At 40.8% G+C, this 21,224-nt stretch overlaps 1 protein-coding gene across 5 annotated transcripts in view; it reads right to left on the bottom strand.

Moving 5' to 3' along the window:
* Window positions 1-21,224, bottom strand: part of UGGT1 (UDP-glucose glycoprotein glucosyltransferase 1) — an 83,769-nt gene that overhangs the window by 4,805 nt on the left and 57,740 nt on the right. For all 5 annotated transcript variants that reach the window (XM_019486130.2, XM_019486129.2, XM_019486127.2 and 2 more), the window contains 12 exons: window positions 20,077-20,266; window positions 16,568-16,726; window positions 14,401-14,486; window positions 13,984-14,068; window positions 12,416-12,504; window positions 11,801-11,905; window positions 10,862-10,946; window positions 7,004-7,186; window positions 4,727-4,887; window positions 4,074-4,188; window positions 1,526-1,642; window positions 697-865 (listed from right to left, as the gene is read on the bottom strand). In XM_019486130.2, coding sequence (XP_019341675.1) covers window positions 697-865; window positions 1,526-1,642; window positions 4,074-4,188; window positions 4,727-4,887; window positions 7,004-7,186; window positions 10,862-10,946; window positions 11,801-11,905; window positions 12,416-12,504; window positions 13,984-14,068; window positions 14,401-14,486; window positions 16,568-16,726; window positions 20,077-20,266 — 1,544 coding nt within the window. The remainder of the gene's footprint in view (window positions 1-696; window positions 866-1,525; window positions 1,643-4,073; window positions 4,189-4,726; window positions 4,888-7,003; window positions 7,187-10,861; window positions 10,947-11,800; window positions 11,906-12,415; window positions 12,505-13,983; window positions 14,069-14,400; window positions 14,487-16,567; window positions 16,727-20,076; window positions 20,267-21,224) is intronic.

The following is a 21,224-nucleotide window of genomic DNA, read 5'->3' as shown; positions in this document are numbered from 1 at the left end:
CTGCTCACAGGCCTGTATTTCAGATTCAGGTCTTTTTAGTATTTTATAAATATTAGCTGTGTTAGTCATGTTTTATTACTATTCAAAATACATCTCACACGCCCCCCCACAACATCATTCAGCAGGGCTTCACAAATAATGTACTTCATTTCTTCCCACCATTAAGGCCTTACTGAAAATGGTTTTGCTCTGCCTACACAGCCTTTAAGTCATTGCCACCATTTAGTTTTCAATCGCAAGTGCAGCTGTACCTGTATTATTCAGAATCCATTAAGGGAGACTATAATCTGCACTCAGTTAAGAACTTCCCATACAGGAAGGATAGTACTGAACTTCTTAAAAATTCACGCTGTGTTCACTTCACAGAGCAGTAGGTCACCTTACTGAGGCTGGATGCTGTTAAGTATTTGCACCTAGAAAAATGTCAGGAAATAGGCCAAAACTTCTGTTCCCTACAGCTGGCTTTCCACCACCCCCACAAAAAACAGGTAATTCAACTACCGTCATATTTTTTGTTTTACTTTCTGCTCATTACTCATTTATGTTATAATGGTTAAATGTGAGCTCTTGACCAGCAGCTGAGAAGAAAATACCCAGAATATCACGATTCACAAATTGTAGTCAGTGAGGGCAGAAAAGTAGTACGATTTTTTTTCCCTTTTAAAAGCCATTTTTATAAAGAAAGATAAAAGCTACCTTCTTTGCTTTGATGTTTTGTTTCGCCTGTTGTTTTAATTGTTCCAATTTCTTTCTCTTCCTGGAAACGACTGTAGAGCTGTTTAATTTCTAGATCATAGTCCTGCCACTCTGAGACGATACGCATCGCAGCCTGCAGCTTGGGCTCTTTGGTCATTGGGTTATTACACTGCAAAAGTAAAACAGGGTAAGCAGAAAGCAACAGATCTGTTCAGATGCATGCATGCACATGCATGCAAATGCCCATCTCCACACATACACTTTGTTCAAATGTTTTCAACCCCCAAATATTTCCTGGCTTCAAAAGAATACTGAATGTGGGGAATGCTTCCCAGTAAATGAACTCTACCACTGTCAAGGACTAATTCAGAGAAGTGTTGTCAGAGCAGGAGTACAGTTTAAAGTCCATTCCCAAACTTGTCCTAACTCTACTTTAGATAGCTCTGGAAAAAAATAGGGGGGAGGACAGATTAGTGCTTGCATGATATGTAAGGAACAAATCTATTCCTTAGTAAGGAGACTGACAGCCTGTATAAGGCAGTGGTCCTCAACCACTGCTAGCCTGCAGGCAGTACCTTTCTTCACTCTCCCTGCCAACCTAAAGAAACAGACATCCATGCAATGTGAAATTTCCTGTAGCCCCAGACAATGTCAGAGGGTCTCGGGTAACAAGTTGCCCAGGGACCATGGGTTGGAGACCAATCTTCCAAGAGACTTGATTCACCCTCGTACCTGAGGGCCTCACCCCTCTACTGAAATAAGGAAGTGCCAGCATCTCAGTTTTACCATAAAATGTTAACATATTGAACAAGAGTCACAGTGGCCTTACCAGATCAATTGTTTTTGCTCTCTTTTTTGAAGCATCATCACACCATGTTTCACACCAAAGCCACTCTTGTGGGAGTGATTTAATTGGCACTTGATGGATCATGTTGTTGGGCAAATCCTGTTTGAAATAAAGATTTACTAGTGATAGGGAAAAATTGATTATCTAAAATTCTTAAAACTACACTGTTGATAAGTCATGTAACCTGTACAGCAAAGTTTACAGAAAGAACAAAATCAGGGTGGATCTAACACAGGGGCGGGCACAATATGGCTTGCGGGCAATTTACTTCAGCCTGCGGGAACCCACCAGTAAATTGTATCCCTTCCAGCCCATGCATCTCACTCCCATCCTCGTGGGTGGGAGGATCCAGCCCAGCTTCTGGGCAGGGTCATTGCTGCCACTGCTGCAGCTGCTGGGGGCCCTGCTTGGCTTCCCCCACGTCCAGCAGCTCCTTCTTGTCTCCGTGCTACAGCGCTCACTCTGGGCAGCAGGTAGGGAAGTGGCGGGGCAGATGCGGGAAAGGAAGCTGCAGTGGGGTGGGAAATGTGAGGCTGGCACCTGCAGGAGTGCAGAGCCCACGCCCTGGGGGTGGCAGGAACATGGAGCTTGGGTGGGCAAGGTGTGGGTGTGAGAGAGGGTGGCATTGTGAGGACCCTCCCCACACACATGCACACATTCATCACCATGGCACACAGCCCCTGCCACCAGCGGCAGCGGCACCAGCAGGCAGTGGGCCCTCGTGGCCTGTACAGGTGCTGCCACCCAGCAGCGCATGGCTCTAGCCAGAGATGCATATGGGAGTGAGAAGTGCAGCGGCGCTGGCCCACCTCTATTATGCAGAGCTCCCTGAGGCATACGTGCAGCTCCTAGCACTTGTGCGTCACTGGGAGAAGCCTGCATGATGGAGCTGGCTGCCTTCCCCGCTTCCTGCCACCATGTGCAGCTTGTGGGACTCCCCATACTTCCCCACACACAATATACAAGACTAAGACTTTATTTTTTAGTTATTATGCAATGACCTCTATATACACTATGCAAACATAAATCATGACAAAAATATTTGTTGTAATAAAATTAAAAGATATAAAATTAAAAGTTATAGTAGGCATTTGACTTTTAGTGTATGATTTAGTTTGTTTTCTGTTCCAAGATAACAGCCCCCCCCTCCCCCAAAGAGTACTTCCAGCAGGCAAGGGGAAGGACTTCCGGTGGCAAAGGTCAGGGGCTAGGGGTAGGACTTCTGGTGCCAATATGGTGACCAGGGGGCAGGGCATCTGTCAAGTCTCCAAAAAGATCAGAATGTTAATATTTTTAACATTTAGAATGAAAGGAGTTCTGTGATTGTTCAAAATCTTATGTGTATCGCATACTGCAGCCTAATGGTAATGCTCACTGCCACTGAAAGGTGTCACTCTGCCCGATTTAGCTGCCTTTAAGGTGGCATTATGTATAAGCCACATGTGAATTGTTTACATTGCAGTTACACTGCAGACAATCCATGATGTGAGCAAGTTCAGTATTCTAGTTTTCCTACTTATGCCCTCCATTTAACACATAGAGACAAGTGCATTTCTCATTAGACCAAAATAATTTTTACATATACTCACAGTAGACTAGACACCTCAAGACACTGGTAATGAGTTACTAAGATTTCTATCACCACATTCCTGACTCCAATCTAGTCAATGTTTGCAAGTCACCAAATGGATCTAAAAGCCATTCATTGTCTTATGATGTATTTAAGAAAAACAAAGTAGTTGGAGGATGCTTCTCAAGTGAAAGTTGTCCATTTCAAAGAAAACACCACAACACTTAGCACCGTTTTGCTGATCTGATTGGAAGGTCAAGGAGTGACTGTGTAAGCAAATTAATCCTCTATGCCTAGAGAGGAAACTTGCAGTAAGGAAGCTTCTGCAAGGCAACAGGCAGCAGCTTGAATTACTGCTGCCCCCATGTTGGGTGGGGATTTTGTGTGTTAAATGGAGGGCATAAGTAGGAAAACTAGAATACTGAACTTGCTCACACCATGGATTGTCTGCAGTGTAACTGCAATGTAAACAATTCACATGTGGCTTATACATAATGCCACCTTAAAGGCAGCTAAATTCCCCTTGAGCCTTGGTAGAAGTCTCCAAAAAGATCAGAATGTTAATAAATTTAACATTTAGAATGAAAGCAATTCTGTGATTGTTCAAAATCTTATGTGTATCGCATACTGCAGCCTAATGGTAATGCTCACTGCCACTGAAAGGTGTCACTCTGCCCTATAAAGCCAATTAGAGGCATGGCAATGGGACAGACAAGGCATATGGACAACATTGTTTCAGAACTGTGTGTCCCAACCATGTTAAGCAGGGAAGAAATTAAAGGGGGGTGAGGAAGGGGGATTTCAATTTTGATTAAAGAAGTAGATTAAATCCTAATCTGATTTTTAGCCAGGAGAAAGGACACATCCATGACATACAACCTGAACAGGCATCAGATATAAGAAGGATCCGCTGTATCTGAAAGCTGTTCATCTGCAGTGACTGAAAAACAACACACATACCTGATCAAGGTTGGAAAGGCTGTTAGGATCCTGACTAAGACCTTGATACTGTCCTCTAAGCCGGTCTCCAGCAGCAATCTTCCTGAACTTCTTCAGATCCACAACATAGAGTGCACTGAACACAAACAATATAGCCATTAATCACCTGAAGCCACTCTGATGTACTGATGTACAAAATCCACATTTACTGTAGTCTAAGTTGGACCTTATAGAAAAATTAGGTCACAGTGTATAAATCCAAAGATTCTCTAACAAACAGTCTTATAGCACTACTGCGTAACACTTCTTCCATTTCTTTAAAAAACTAACCCACACATCTTCTGATGAGATTTCTGGTAGCTAATAACTACTTATCTGTGACAGCCACAGCATGTAAAACAACCCCTAATGTCACTTGTCAAGCAGGCACCCTCTGACTTTCCGAGGGTAACCTGATAGAACCTGGGAAAGATGAGGACTGTGAGCAAACCCTGTTATGCGAACACAAAGCAGATACCAATCTCACTAAGTGTACATACATGAACTTCAACCATTTATGGGAAACATGAAATTATAATCTGCAGGACTGTTAGCAGAACATGTGGTTTTGTTTCTTGGTGGTGTTTTTGTGGCAAACCCTTCAATTTATCTGGTAAAACTGAATTCTTCGGTACCTGATGTGGTATTTTCTTCCAGCCAAGTGACTTGCCCAGTATCCTGACTTCCAGAACCTGTAGCCATCCATCTCTTTACGGCTGTCACAGAAGGGAGTATATCCATAAGGTGCTCCATCCAAATTGAAATCTCTTAACTCTTTGAGGTCTGTGCGCACAATCTGAAGAAAAGTTATTTCTGCTTAGTATGTACATAGGCACATTCTAGAGATCTGGTGTACAGGTTAGTTTTGTTCAGTGGTTACTGTGAAGGTCCTGGTCACAACCAAAGTTCAGTTAGACAAAGGTCATTTACAATTATAGTGATGTGGTAAAATAAAGTCCCTGCCCCAGGAAAATTAGAATAATATGTTATAGTGATTCTTCAGATAACAGTGTCAAAAATACACTCTTTTGGACTGGAGCTAGTAAAGTAGAATCTTGCCCACAAATAACTTAACAGAAGCTTGTTAGGCAGCTGGAGAGCTGTAACTGTTGCTTATCAAGCAGTTGAAAATCATCTTCATAGTTATACTGTGCTATATTCATCTCTTATCTCCATCTGTTGCCTCTTATACTTAAATAGGAAGCTGTTTAGGGATAAGGACCATCTCTGTTGCACTGATACAGTGTCCGGACAATAGGACTATGGCAATAATAATCATATGTATCAGCAAACTTTGGAGGAAACAAACTACACTGAAAAGAAAAGACTGAATCTTCTAGTGCAGGAGTCAGCAGCCTACGGCCTGCAGAGCTATTGGATCCACCCACAGACATGAGGCTTCTCTTGTGCCATAGCAGGGAGAAGCAGCACTAGCAGGGGCTTCTCACACAGGATAGGGGGAAATGCAATGGTAATAGGTAGGTCCTATCACCTGCGCATCTTTCACCTGAGCTGCTCAGTCATTCCAGCCCACAGCCTGAAAAAGTTGCTGACCACTAATCTAGTAAATATAAAAAAGGTCAATACTACACCCAACCCTAAGTGGTCCCTCAGGCTAGTGCAGTTAAGGCATGCCAGTTTCTATAGCTGGCAGCACTCAAGGGAGTGATGTGACTAGCATTACATCCATCATCACCATCTCCCCAGTCTGAATGACCAAGTAGCATCTACAGATACATCAACAGGGAGTAGCTTTCATTAGGTCCAGAACAAAGCTCAAACCCATAGATCCAAATCAAGCCACCATACCCACTCTGACACCGTGCCGCTTAGGCAGTGGATACAGAGCAGTAAAACAGCCAGTAAGGGCAGCAAAACTGGAAATGGATCTGGGGTAATACTCAAGAATGGGTGTAGCTCATTGCACACCAGCTGCAGCAGAGGCACTGCAATGCTCCCCCTCCACCCACTTGGGAGTCTTTGCCATGGCAGGCGCAGCCCAGGAGCCACAGAAGCCAGGCAGGTCAGTAGTGTATAGAGGGGGAGGGGTTGAGTGGAATGGCTCCCCCACCTCCCCACCCTGAATTTTTACCACAGGAGGTGCAGCATCTTGCTCAGTGGGGGCAAGGGGGCAGCAAACAAGACACCAGGGAAAGCCCCCAGGGAGCCCATGCAGTAAGGTCACTGCAGATAGTGTAAAACATGCAGTGCCCACTGTAGTATAGTATAGTACAGAACCTTAATCTTGGCCTTTCCCAGATTTCAGGTGAAGGGCTCTGCAATTTTCATATAATTACACATAAGAAAGCCATTTATTGTACAGGCAGTTCTCAGACTTACGACACAATTGGTTCCTGAAAACCGGGTCTTAAGTCGAAACATTGTAACTCGGAACCAATTTTCTCATAAGAAACAATGTTATAAATGGGGGATTGGTTCCTGAACCAAGGCCTGATACCCTATTTTCACCAAAAATACCCCAGAATTTTGTACTCGATCAATTGTAGATGTGTAATATAGTCACATCAATGTACTTATATTGTAAATAGCAAGCATATTGATTTGGAAGGACTTCTTTGACTTTGCTTGAAAGGCTCTTGGCTGGACTTTTTGAAGGGTTTGTGGCTGGAGTCTTCTCAGGAGTCTTGACTGCAGGTTTTTCTGGAGTCTTGTCTGCTTTCTCAAAGAAAGTGTCCAAGCAAGTTTGGACAGATGTTCTCCAGGGAGATGAGCAATGCAGCGAACTTGTTCGCTGGCGTGGCGTCACATCGAATCAAGCATTGTAAAGTCGAAACTGATGTCATGAAGTTGAAACAGGGCGTCAATTTATAAGCGTTGTAAGTCGAGGACTGCCTGTACTTAAACTGACCTGGTAATTACTGCCAGTGCTGCTTAGCTTTTTGACAGCTTACCTGATCTGCATCCACAAACAAAAATTTATCTACAGCAAGTGGGAACAGGACATCCAGAAAAAGGATCTTATAGCCCCAGATAATGCGCTGCTTCTCTGTTTGCTGATGAAGCCATCGTGGCCATTTATACTGGACAAGTTCATACTGGAAACTGTAGTTCTCTGCCATGTATGGGATGAACTCCTGCGGGGGGGAAATTATATGTCTTTACTGCATTTCTGGTTTTAACTACAGCAAAACAGCATGGAAGTAACAAAAAAACTTGGACAAAAGGAAATATTCAAGAGACTTCAGAACTGTGTAAAACACAAATTACCAATTATTCTTTTATTTGTAATATTGGTTTTTATGTTATATGATTCTACCACTACCTCATACTGGCTGCAAAATGTAATCTCAATTTGTGGCCATCACAGATCATACATGGAACTGTCAAACTGTACTTTTAAGTCATCTAAACATCTTGGTTTAGCTTCATCTCAAAAGTTTAGCAATGATCTATTTTATAATAAATCTAATGTTGAAGAGACTGATTTACAAACACAGATCACAGACAATTAAAGATGTGTAATTACAGATGGAAAAGGCATTATTTCAGACTGTACAGAGAAGGTATAATGGGGAACTTCAGAATAAAACTATGCAAGAGAAAAGGACAAGAGAAGTCAGAAAAAATTCCCAACAGTCATCTACACTTGGCTGTAAGAGTGTCCTCAAGTGAACTGACAGAAGACTTAACAATTGAGACCTTTAAACCAGCTAGAAAAAATACTAGTAAGTATACCTAAGAGAACAATCCGGAACCACAAAGCTGGGACTTGATAACCTGAATTGTTTTACTCCCTCTATAAATCTTCTGAAAATTGCAATAAAGTACTCCAGGGGCTGCCTTGTTTTAAAAAACCTACGCAATGGAAGCAAGTCATGTTTATCTTGATACTAAAGACCTCTAATAAAAGACAGGGCCCACTGACTCTGGTATAGTAGTGTGCCCAAGGTGTGACACTAGCACCCTTATTTGAAAGGAAAGAGTAACAAGACATCTTAGTGACATTAAAAGTAATCTTAATTCCACAAAAACGTCGCTGCCTAGAACAAGATTACTTGTCCATCACATGCATGGTAGGGCAGTGCAAAGCTTCAGTCACTGATGCGATTTGGAGGAGATTCAGCCCAATTTGGCAGCTGAATCTCTGAATTGACTCAGGAGACCCATTAATCTCCGCAAAATGAATCAGAAGCCTCCAGTTTGATTCGGAGAGATTCGACAATTTGGCCATAGACACAGCTTTATATGTTTTTTCTACATACCTCAAGATACCAGGTGCGGCTCGTGAATGCTGAGATGCTGGGGCAGATGGAGCGTCCCACGGGAACACAGGGGGGAGGGGAGCTGCTGCCTGGTACTGGACCAAAAGTACTTCTGGTCTACTTCCAGGTCTGCCGTGGAGCATGTGGGGGACCCCCCCTCCCCAGCTTGCCACCCCGCTCCTGGGTCTGGGGTGGCACCTGGGGTCCCTCCCACAGCCGATCACTGAGCCAAGGGGGCGTGGGTCCCCCATGCGCTCAGCGGTGGACCCAGAAGTAAACTGGAAGTATTTCCAGTTCTCTTCTGGGTCCGCCGCCAAGCATGTGGGAGAGCCCCCCCTGCACTCCTGTGCGACACTCCATCCACCCCACCACCTCACCATTCACGTGCTGCACCTGGTATCTCAAGGTGCATAGAAAAAACATATAAAGCTGTGTCTACGGCCGAATCGGTGATTCTCTGAATCAGAATTGAATCTTCAGATTCAGCCAAATCGAATCGGGACAGTGATCCAAATCAGCGCATCGAATCGCTGTCCCCCAAATTGGGCTGAATCCGAATCGAATACTGCCCACTTCGCACACCCCATGGCACTGAACCTGAGCTGATGGAGAAGTAACTTGTTGCTAGCCTGAGGTAACCGTACATTACTTCCCCTTAAAGAGGGAACACAATGTGACCCTGTTTTCTAATTAGCTTATGCGGCATCACAGCTACATTCTTCCTCTTACTCAAATAAAATTACAGAATAACAATATACCACTAAAATGAATCTTACTTTGTATTAGTATAGGATATTTGCATTAAGGATGAGGATCATCAAACTCAGATTAGATCTCTGATTCTAACCATAGCTACTACCAGCAAAAATCAGACAAAAGGGTTAAACAGCCTAATAAACTTGTATGCATTGACATGCCTATGGCAAATGTTTCTTCCTAACACCAGAAACTTAGGCTGCTTACAGATGTTAAAAAAGAAAGCAACCCGTGCTTTCCCGGAAGCAGCAGTATGTTAGTTTGACCCGGCTCTACAGCATCTGTATAGATCAGGCACTTCAGTGGGGTTTTTTGGCACTTTTATCTACTGGTTTGTATTAACAGAAGCATCTCTTATAAATCAATGGAAGTGATTCTTCTGCTCTATTCACCATTGATAAGGCCTCACTTTGAATACTGTGTCCAGTTTTTGGGGCCCCACACTTCAAGAAAGATGTGGATGGATTGGAAAGAGTCCAGCGGAACATAACAAAAATACTTAAGAGGCCTTGTAAGCATACTTTATGAAGAAATGCTGAAAGAACTGGGGTTATTTAATCTGGAGAAGACTCAAGGGGGATTTGACAGCAGTCTTCAAATAGCTGAAAGGAAGGTGATGAAGACAGCTTTTTCTCTGTGGCTGTATGGGATAAGGACTAAGAGTGATAGCCTCAAAATGCAGCAGAGGAAATTTAGATAGAGATTAGGAAGAACTTTCTGAATGTGAGGCTTGTCAAGCACTGGAACAGGATACCCAGAGAAGCTGTGAACTCTCCACACCTGGAATCTCAAGAGCAGGTTAGACAGAAACTTAGCTGGGATGTTCCTGCCTTGAGCTGGGGGCTGGACTACATGACCTCATGTAGTTTCTTCCATACCTATTTTCCTACAATGTTATGAAGCATGGAAGTTGATGATATTTCACACACATTTATACTACCTTACACATAAAAATAAATGTATAATACTTTTTGTTTCTTGCTAAAAAATCTTTGCCTCTACTCAGATCCTGCTATCATGCATTAGCTACATATTGTGTAAAATAATATCCATTTCAGTTAATTTTCAATTAATGAATTTGCTGCCTTTTGATTTTGTTGAATGCCCCTTTTTCTTGTATTGATAGATCTACATGGCAAATTGACCTCCTCTGCACCATTTGTATCATATGGATTCAATTACATTATTGTTCTCTCTAAAAGCTGATTATTCTCATTTCTAAAATATAGCAACCTTACTATCTTAAGGGGTCCTCATATGGAACTCCTGTACTTTTTACCATTGGCATTGCCTTTCTCTAGCTTTTTTATGCCAGCCTTTCTTTATTCCCTTTCACATGTTACCAACTACAACTTCAGACAAGCTTAAAAAATATTCTGTATAATAGCTATATTGTTCATGAACTTCAGCAGTGCATGTCACAGAAAAAGGAGCGCAACACTTGCTATCTTCACATAAATGCCACTAGTTCCATTATTTTATTATTCCAGCTCTGCACTATCCCCTCAAATACTAGCTATGAATATGAATCCATTGTCAAATAAACCTTCGCTTACAAAAACTTTATGATCAGAAGAATAAGACTAATGACTCTTGATGCTTTGTCAAAAGGGAGGTATATCAAGAGGTTATGATACACATATTTGCAAAATATGGAATTCATCTAACTGCCCAAAGAAAAGCTACTCAGCAAAATGAAGCAGAAAGACAATAAACAAGTAACTCTTAAAAACTGTTTGCTTTGCCTTGTGTCCTTGGTAAACTTTGTGAAGTTTGTATTTAGTAACAAACCTTGAATGTAGGTGACAAGTAGTTCTTCAAGAACCAGAATTTTACTGGAGTCTTAGTATGTTTCAAGACGGATAACATCATTATGCTGCCAAAGAAAAGAAAAAGTGTCAGTACTTGGCAATCACTATATATTAATACAAGATCAGTGTTAGCATTAGAACAGTATTAAAGCCAACAAGCCTATGCAGAAAGCTTGTTATAGCAGCATAATGGCTAGATACAAATTACTATTGTCTAACATTATTATGCTAAATGCATAATATATATTATACCAAATTACTCATCTTTATGCACCTAAAAGAAAACATAAAGCTTTATGCTGATTTTTAATACACTGAAAAAGTACATTTAAAAAAAAATACGCTTTAACCAAAGAAAGAATGTGTATGAATATACAAACTGGACTGTATCTCAACAAACAACAAGTGGGTAGTGATTAAAAGCAATACTATCTATGAAAAATAGGCCTATACCTGCATCAGCTATTAAGAGCAATCAATGGCACAAATAAAAAAACTACAGATTGAATCTCTTGCTTTGAAAAAAAAATCAACCTTGTAGCTTTGTGCGAAGCCTACATAATTGTTCTGAAGCAATAAGAATCCTAAGATAATGACAGTCATATCCTACTAACATCTATTAAACAACACTTGTCTTAACTCATTATTTTAAGCTGGATGAACAAAAAAATGCACACTCAAAGCAAATGAAAACTGTAATGGGGGTTTTATTATTGGTTTTTACTTTCCTTACTACCATCCTTATTAATTAGTAAGGAACCTGTACTGAGTGGAACAAGCCAGTATTCTCAACTACTCTGCATAAAACTAATCATGTAAGGCTACAAGAAAGGAAATTTGCTGGAGTCCCAGATGTCCCAACTACTTTTTTTTCCAGTATATAACAGTACATTTAAGAGACTACATGTTCTAGACTTACCGGAGGAATCTTTCATACAGGTGTCCTGAAGCCACAGAAAATATATTAATCACATCATCTTTCTCCTGTCTCACATCTTCATTCTTTTGCCCACCTGTGAATCCCCTAAAAATCAGGAAAAAATAAAAACCCAATTAGTAGAATACTGAGGCAGATCTACAAAGTGGTATAGGAAAGCTGAGTTTCTGAACCAAATCTCTCACTCTCTAGTCTGGTAGCAACTGAGGCACAATATGCAGAAAACCTGGGAGGGGAGAAGTATCACCCTCCCTCCCCCAGTCCCTGATTTGAGAGTAGTCCTGTTCAAGTCATCTTCAGTCAAACAAGACTAACCCTTAAGATGTGCAACAATCAGAGCTCCAAGACTGGCATGAAGAAGAAAATACAGTTGCACGAAGATGGCCCTTTAGTTCCATGTGGGGAAGAAGTGTATTCCAAGGAATTACTGACTAGTTTTAAAGAAACATTCATATCTAGCACATTTATAACAGGATGGCTACAGAGTATTACTGCTTTAGCTTCACTATTAAACCATTGGACCATCTTCTAGTTTTAGATGGTCTTCTTAATTTTTTAAGACCTGCAAGATAGGACTGAATGGCAAACTTGTTTTACCATTTAAGAGATTCCCAAAATCCAGACTCATTCTCGCTGGTTCCATCACTTAGTAAATCTTCATTCATCATGTCTAGTTTTTTCTGAACCTGAAACATAAAATGCTGTTTTAGCCAATGTAGTAATACTTGGGAAACAACTGCAAGGTGCTTATACAGGCACGACAATACAGTTTCCACATATCAATTTGAATAGATGTCCATTTATGCGCACACACAAGAGAAGCCATACTGAAATAGTTTTCAAAAGTAAAAGTGCAACTAACATTTCAAAATAATGTCAAAACTAGTTCCATCTTCAACAAGGAAACTAGGGAAAACATTAAGCAAGAAGAACAGAGCAAAATGGACCACATCCAAAAACAGGTGCCAATCAGTGGGACATTTTGGAATTCCTGGAATGCAAAACAAGGCCAAGGAGGAAGACAGGACAGGACAGGATGCGTGACAACCACCACAACCAATGAATTCAGTTCATTTGTAGCTACCCTGTCATCTGCTATCTGGCTGTAAAGAGTGAGAGACCATCAAGTATTATGTGAAGGTCTTTCTTTCTTACCAGTGATTATATTACATTACTAAGAGCAGACCGATAAGAATATGTGTATAATAATATGCATGCTACCCAATGTACAGAACTTGCATATGTGTTTGTTAATTATTATTAGGTCCATGGAGGAGAACTATATTAAAGATACTGATTTTTTTAAGATTTTGCACATTCAATCATGCTTATAAAATGTGAGCAAAATTGTGTTTCTAATCTGCATACAAATTACTGCAGCTGCAAGTCAAATCCCCTATTCTGCATATATAGTCACTGGAGGCATAATGAAAATGCCTAAAGTTAAAGTGCTACTCTAATATTCTGAAAGCCTCAGATAGTTGGGTTTTACACTTCATGCTTATGTTGCTAAAAATACTCTTATAAATGGCATTCATGTCCATCCTTCTCTTTCTAATTTTAAAACTCACTTGATTTTTCTTCCTTTAAAAAAAAACCCAAAACTGTTTTACAAATCATTAAACCATTTATTACAGTGCACAGCCTAAGGGACCGCATCAGTGTCTCCTACAAAGGAGGTTAATACTTGTACATATACCAGAACAGGTGATGTGATACAACAGACAGGCTATGGGACAAGGATAAAATCCAGGTGAACTGGGTTTTAGACTACACTGTCACTGGCCTGCCCTACAAATAAAACAAATCACTTCAACCTTCTCTTCCTGTTTTCCAGTGTGTGAAACAAGGGTAATATTTATAAATTGTCAAGGTGACTGATAAAAAGCACTGAAATTGATAGGAATCTGTGGGCTTTGGATTGGGTCCTGTAAGGCCCAAGTACACTACTATCACAAACTGCTTAGTGACAGAACAGTGCCATCCAGAATTGCATCAGTGATTTTCTGATCTTTCTGCTCTATTTTGTGCACGGTGATGCTAACGCAGAGGTACAGAAGGAATGATCAGTCCTAAAATAACCTTTTGTTCACGCTGTTGATGCCCAAATGCCTTAAATTGTCCTGCCATGTGAGAAGCTCCTGTACTGTTGTTTTCACACTTACCTTCACTTTAATAATTTTGCTCTTGAAGTTGTTGAGAACAACAATTACTTCGTTAGCATCAGGTGGAGAATCCGTACCATCATGGCTGAAAATAAAAACAAGACACTTAGCTGTGCAATGAAAGCACAAGTGACATTTTATTTTGTGCTTCTTTTTCACATACTCTACAACCTACAGAAACCTCAAATACCAGGAACAAGTCTTCAAAAATGGAATATAATCTATCAAACATGTACATGTAGAAGATCACATAATGGAATGTATTAGATTTCTTCTCAGAGAATGAATAATGTGTTAATAAAGCATGTAATTAGCTACTACTTGGTAAAGGAACTATTAACTGTCTATTTTGTTTGTTCACTTCAAAAAGTTCATAAGAAAACACAAAAACAAAAAGTAGCTGTCATATTGCCTCACCTATAAATTCTATAGATGTCCTCAGACCTCCCTTTCCTGAGCTTCAGGACCCAGGCCCCAGGATTGGCTTTGAGCTGAAAGTAACCCTGTGAAAGGAAAGTAAAACTTCAGCGAACACTTTGTTTTGCTGCTGCTTCCTAGCTCACTCTAACTTAATCATTCTTCTGTATTGTCACTCATATTAGATTCAATTACAGTTGCTCATAAGTCAGCTGGTTAAAACATCTTTAACCTTCAAAGCCCAGATAAGAACAGGAAGAACTGCTGATGGAATTTCTTATTTAAAAACAAACAATATCCAATGGGTCTGGGAGAATTTCTTAAATGAATAAAACTTCTCAATTAGATATTTTGCAGACAGAATCCAAAAGCAGGCTTCTAGCCTGCGTTTCTGCAAAATTAACCAGAATGTCTAACTTGGGGGCTTACCTCCACTGGATAAATGGTTTCAAACCACTACCTGCTAAATATCACAATGGTCACAATTTTTTATTTTGATGTCATTGCTATGCTGAGCAAATCACCAACAAATGAGCACTGGAACAGACTTACAGGGAAAGCAAGAAGAATTAATATCCTATAAATGGTGTAACACACCAGTTGGCAATGTTTTTGGGCAGAGTGCCAAAAACACCCACAATCTTGACTTGCAAGCTGTTGGTGTGCTAGGGGTGGATGGTGGGGGAGCTATGAGGGGCCTGATCCTTGTTGTGCCAGTGCAGCCCTGGCCCCCGTCCCAAGGCTCAAGTGCCAAGCAAAATGCCTTTGCATGCTATGCTGTGGCATGCATACCAGGGGTTGCCTACCCCTGGTGTAACATATCTACCAGGTACAACTTTACAAAAAAATATAGTACACACACACATACATACATACATACATATATATACACATACATACACACACCTATAAACACAGGCTTCTGTATTTTTGGAGCACACTTATTCACAACTTCAGAAACATTCTAGTTTTTGCACAACTGAATGTGTGTGTGTTCAACTGTTAAAAAACTACTAGCATCTATTAAAGTACAAGGGTTGAGAGTGTGTACCAAAAAATGCATACGCATGTGTTTGTGCTCAAATAAGCTAATTAAAAAAGTTGTAGCCATTAAGTACACCCCAATCTCATGGGCACAAAACTCAGTACTAAGCTAAGAACAAAATTATGGACAACTGATAGTGAAGAAAGTAGGAGTTGTCCGAAAAAGAAAAAGGTGTTGTTCATAGTATTTGGATTAGAGGAGATACTAGACCAGAAAGAACACCCAATTAGAATGCTGAAGAGGCTCTTCCATAGAAAGGGCAACACGCACACACACACAAAAAATCGAATGGAATTTGTTTTTAAAATCAGTATTTAAAAATGCTGGCCGTACAGTGCGTACTAAGCAAACAAGCATCCAGAGAGAGCCTATGAATCTACTTTTGCAAAGTCATGGAGGTTTGTTAACCATGAGTGTTATGGGTGGCATCAAATACTTCTCAGCAGAAGGTTCAAGTTGTTCTTTTAACTAAATTCAGGGCAAAATATTAAAAAAGTGTCAAATCAACAAAATCAATTTCACATCAACTCATACTCCACAAATAGCCAATATAAAAACGGCAACACCAGGAAGCAAACAGTAAGCGCTCTGAACAAGTTGTGATGAAGAAGACGCACTAGGGAGAAACTCGAACGGTAAACAGGATTACATGGACTTATGCTGATGTTGCCATGGAGTGGGATCCAGTCTACACAAACTGGGCAACTGACTGACTTTCCAAAAAACCCACTTTGCTTACAATGATGCTCTTAAGCTGCTGCCCTACTTCCAAGAGTCTTCTGGATAATTTAGGATGTGGAGGGACTGAGTGCGCATCTTACTAATGATCACAGCCAACCCTATCTACAAACAAGGCTTCTCCATTCACATGGTTAGGAATAAGGTATCTCCAACAAATCCAGCCAGTGTCAGACTCCAGGCATTCTCCCCTACCTAGAACCAAACCATCAAAGTCCCTGGGATGTAAGCAACATTCACATCTATTATTAACAAACTAAGAGAGATATCTTGGGGTCTTGGGGCTAACAAGTAACTGTGCTAACTGGATCTATATCAAGTGACAGAAGGGAGATCCTGGAGAAACATAACCATTTGTTGTCTGTGTGAAAAAAGGACACGTACTAAGTTGGCCATGACAATTGTATCAACAACAACAGGTTTGGTTGAAGTTCCCAATGTGAACTGGAGTCCTCGAGGTGGCTGTCCAGTAGTGATATCATAACAGTGTCCTTCCAGAAGCAAATACTCCAATTCATATTCTGCAGCTACTATATTATCCACCTGCAAAAAAGAAAAAAAAAAACATTGCTGCATTTAGGAATGACTCAAACAGAAGTTTGCACTTGTGCTCCCTAGTGCTCAATTGCTCCCTGGAATATTTGTGGCATTTCCTCACAATTCCAGTTTTGTTTCTAAAATTAGAGCATTTTTATTTTCTATTTTGGTGGGCTATTGATATTAAATTAGCCCCTAGAAAACCCCAAGAGAGACAACAACCCCATTGAGAAAGGCATCTTATGGACTCACAGCAAGAGTCCTTGACCCAAATAGCTTACAGCCTGAACAGACAAAGGGTGGGGAAAAGGAAGAATTATAATTAGGGGTGTGCAAAATGGGCTGTATTCAATTCGGACTTGGCCCGAATCGGGGACAGTGATTAGATTTGTTGATTCAGATCACTGTCCCTGATTCGATTTTGCTGAATCCAAATCTGAAGATTCAGTGCTGATTCAGAGAATCAGCAATTCGGCCATAGACACAGCTTTAAATATTTTTCTACATACCTCTAGGTACCAGCGCAGCTCATTAACGCTGCTATACTGGAGCAGATGGAGCATCCCACAGGAACACAGAGGGTCTCCCACGTGCTTGGCAGTGAACCCGTAAGTGGACTGAAAGTACTTCCAGTCCACTTCCAGGTCTGCCACTGAGTGTGCAGGCCCCACCCCCCTTACCCCCGATCGGCCACGGGGGGACTGCTCATGCCCCCCCAGACACAGGAGGCACCAGTCGCTGAGCTGGGGAGGTGTGGGGGGGGCCCCTCCATGTGTTCCTGGGCAGACCCAGAAGTGCTTCTGGTCCACTTCCAGGTCTGCTGCCGAGTGTGCTAGGGAGCCCCCCCGCACTCCTGTGGAATGATCCATCTGCCTCAGCACTGCAGTGTTCACGAGCTGCGCTGGTACCTTAAGGTATGAAGAAAAAACACTTAAAGCTATCTCTATGTCCGAATCACTCAACCTTTCTGAATCAATTTTGATTCGAAGATTCAGCCATCAAATCAGGCCGAATCTCCGCCACATCGAATCAGGGACCAAAGCTTTGTACAGCCCTAATTATAATCTCCCTTTTCACAAATGGGGAATTTAGGTAAAATGACCTTCCTGATGCCAAAATCTGTGACAAAGTTTAAAACTGAATCTAGATCTATCAAGTTGCGGTCTAGTCCCAGACTATTCTTCTTCCCCACAAATATAAAGCTGTATTAATTTTTGTTGTTATTGCCTTACATACTGCCCACAGTGTGCTAGGTGGCTGTCTAAAATTAAAGACTGATATGACTGGCTGCAAATAATTCAGAATAGAAGTGCCGAGCAAAACTACCCCCCCCAGATTCCCAATGTCTTAAACCCCTGCTACTCTGAGGGTCTGGACCTGCTCTTGAGGAGCTACCATTATGTTACTGTGAGACTGCCTGCTCATATTGGTAGCATCAGTGAACTGCATTTCAGAGATGGCTCTACTCTATGTATCAGGCACTGAAATTTGCACACACACACATACACATAATGCCAGTATTATTTCATAACCCAGGACTACAAAAGTCTCAGATTTGGATTCTTTTCCTCAGAATCTGTCTAAGTATCTAGGCAACACCAAACCCCGTCTCCCTCCTCTCCCCCTCAGAAAATACATCTGGCAAAACTAAATTCAGAGGCCTAAAATGGTAGCGGCATCTCTTCAGTTCCTCATTTATAATTTAACTGTGGGCAATAAATGAATGGTAATACATATGCACTCTCAGACTGTATGAACTGCTTCATAATTAGTGTGGGATAAGCAATGCTAGTCTCTGCTACTGGTGTATCTATTGATCTGTACTCCATCGGCATTGGCCTTTTCCAGATACATTAGAGAAAGAGAAAAATAAAGGGGGAGGGCTGCTACCAGACTACATATTTGCAGTCAGACTAATCCAGGCCAAATGGGAATTACCAACTGTTGGCCAGTGATGCCTTCTTTGAAGTGAGTTTGGTGGTCTTGCTTTGGGTTGCAGTAGACAGATGTCCACATGACAAGAGCCACCTCCACAGTCGGCACTATGTTTGTCAATCTCAGCACAAAAGCCAAGGACTGAAGGATTCTGGAGACTGAACTACCCTCTCACCTCTAGAGGTGGTTCCTCCAGGTCAGGGTTGAGGCACATTGATGGGGAAGCTTGTACTGCCACTGCCCATGCCATACCTGTTCTGTGGATAAATAGAGGACTTCAGCCTCCAGGGCGCTCAATCTGGCATCTTTCACATACGCTAGATACACACAAAATTATTTTTTTAAAATAATAAACACAATCTAAAATGGTTCTAAAACCTGCAGTTGTTCCTGCTTAGCTGTGCAATAGCTTATTCCAGGGAAAGAGAGAATTGCCCAGGATATCAGCATGTGCCTTGAAGCAAAGAAGAGTTGTTTCACCTTGAGTTGTTTGTATCTGTTTCCTAAGGCTACAGTAGGCAGCATATGGTATACCTCATAACATACATTACTCCTCAGGCGCAGGATGCATTACCTCATTAGCTAGAGTCAGTTATTAGAATAGTAATAGTATGTTACAGCTCCCAACAGTAACGGATTATCAGCATAGCACTGAATTTAATTATCTATCTTGAAAAAGCTGCTTAAATGCTAACCAGTGGCCAGCATGGGCAGATACTGCCTTTATTTGATCAGTGCTCTTGTATCAAACATAGAGCCCTTTTTTATTTGACCTTTTCCTTCCTTTTTCATTCTTTCCTTCCAGAATTTTCTGGCAACACATAAGGTTTTAAAAGGTCCCCATCTAACTGCAATATCTTATTTCCTTCTTGAAAATTCGGAGTGTTTTAACATCAAGTCACTCCTGAGATTAATCTAAGTGAGGGAGGTGGCAAAACATCTATTTTCCAGTTTTCCCTGTACACTGTGTTGGTCTCACTGTTTTGTGGGTAGTGCATTTGCCAGTAAAACAGGCAGCCAAGAGCAGACAAGCAAAATGTTCAGAGTGTAAAAGGAAGGAAGGCAGCCTGCAAGTTTCACAGCCATCTTCTCAGGCCCATCATCAAATTTATGGAGGAGCAGAATGTCCTTTGGGCTGTTTATTAATTCTGGAGAATATCTGCAAGAAGATCTATCAGAAAGCTGTTTTAATTAAGAACCCCAAACAATTAAGAATCCCCTCTTCTGGTTCATGGCTGCCTCTTGTCCATTTCTGTGAAATGCTGTACTCAGACACAAAACAGTTTCTCTGCACGGCATGTCCTAAACTTGGAAAAAAACATAGCACCCCTCCCTTCTGTGCACTTTATGATCAGATAGTTTAAGGTTCTGAAATGCCTCCATGTTCCAGACAAGGAGTGAGCAGGGAGTAAGTATCTTACCTCCTCCAAGTAAATGTTATCAATGTCATACGGAGTTCTGACAGACTCCACCATCCAGCTCTCAGGGGTATTTAGATTCAGAGTAAACAGCGGGGACTGAGGCATATCTAGGAATTTGGCAATTGGACCAGGAGCAAAGTTGTCATCTGCTGTGAAAGAAATCTCAGGCTCCAACACATAGCGATAAAAGCTGAAATTCCAAACAAAGATACTGGAATGATTTACTGCCATATTTTGTAAGTCATTAACTCTCACTGGCAAGTCATTTTTCTATAACAAGTTTCAAGAAGCTGGCAGTCCACTACTGGACTTTTATTTATCGGATCTTTGCCAAAGGAATCACACTTAACCCAGTGGTATTTGTAAATCAAAAGCATCTCTTGAAGTCTCCACCACTTTACCAGATATATCATTTTATTTTAGGAGACTCTTATTAAAACTTAATAGCTATAACAGTTTAATTAGAACATGGAAGATTTTTTTCATTTAAATATTTTTAATTTAAAAATGTTTTTTGTCAATATCAAAATGCTTGAAAATGTTGTACTGAATGACAAATTCCCATAAAAATACTTAGAAGTGAAAAATTCTGTTGGAAAATGGGTATATTTTTGTATTTTTACAAGCTGGAAAATAACTCTTTCTGAATTTTTCTTTATTAAATTTCATTTTTGTTTCCATATCTCTTGACACATTATGTTATATAATGCTCTATGAATAGATCAAAATCACACATTACAATAGCTGTCTTTTATTTTTTAAATCAGAATGAAAACAAGATTCAAATTATTTTCCACAAAATGGAAATTTTAACTTTCAGTCAGTTTTAATCTTTATACAGAATCATCAACTGAACCACTGTGATACAGACAATTGTTCCAGAGTCTGAAATATGCAACAGCAGAGGCAGGCATCATAAACGCTTTGTTTTAGTTCATTCTAGGCAGATAAAAGGAATAAAATCTGTTGGGATCTTTTTGTTTTGCAGTATAACTATAGGCCAGTCTGTAACATTCTTCTTGTATTCACATAATTGGAAGTGTTAATTTAGAGTGGCGTATGCAAGTTCTGCAAACATCACAAACCAACTTCAGCTGAAACATCCATTTAAAAGAATACCACACTCTCTACTTCTCTGACATACATAA

The sequence above is a fragment of the Alligator mississippiensis genome, chromosome 7, assembly GCF_030867095.1.
Source record: "Alligator mississippiensis isolate rAllMis1 chromosome 7, rAllMis1, whole genome shotgun sequence".
NCBI lineage: Eukaryota > Metazoa > Chordata > Crocodylia > Alligatoridae > Alligator > Alligator mississippiensis.
The sequence above is the reverse complement of the archived record's forward strand: the minus strand, read 5'-3'. Positions and strand labels throughout refer to the sequence as shown.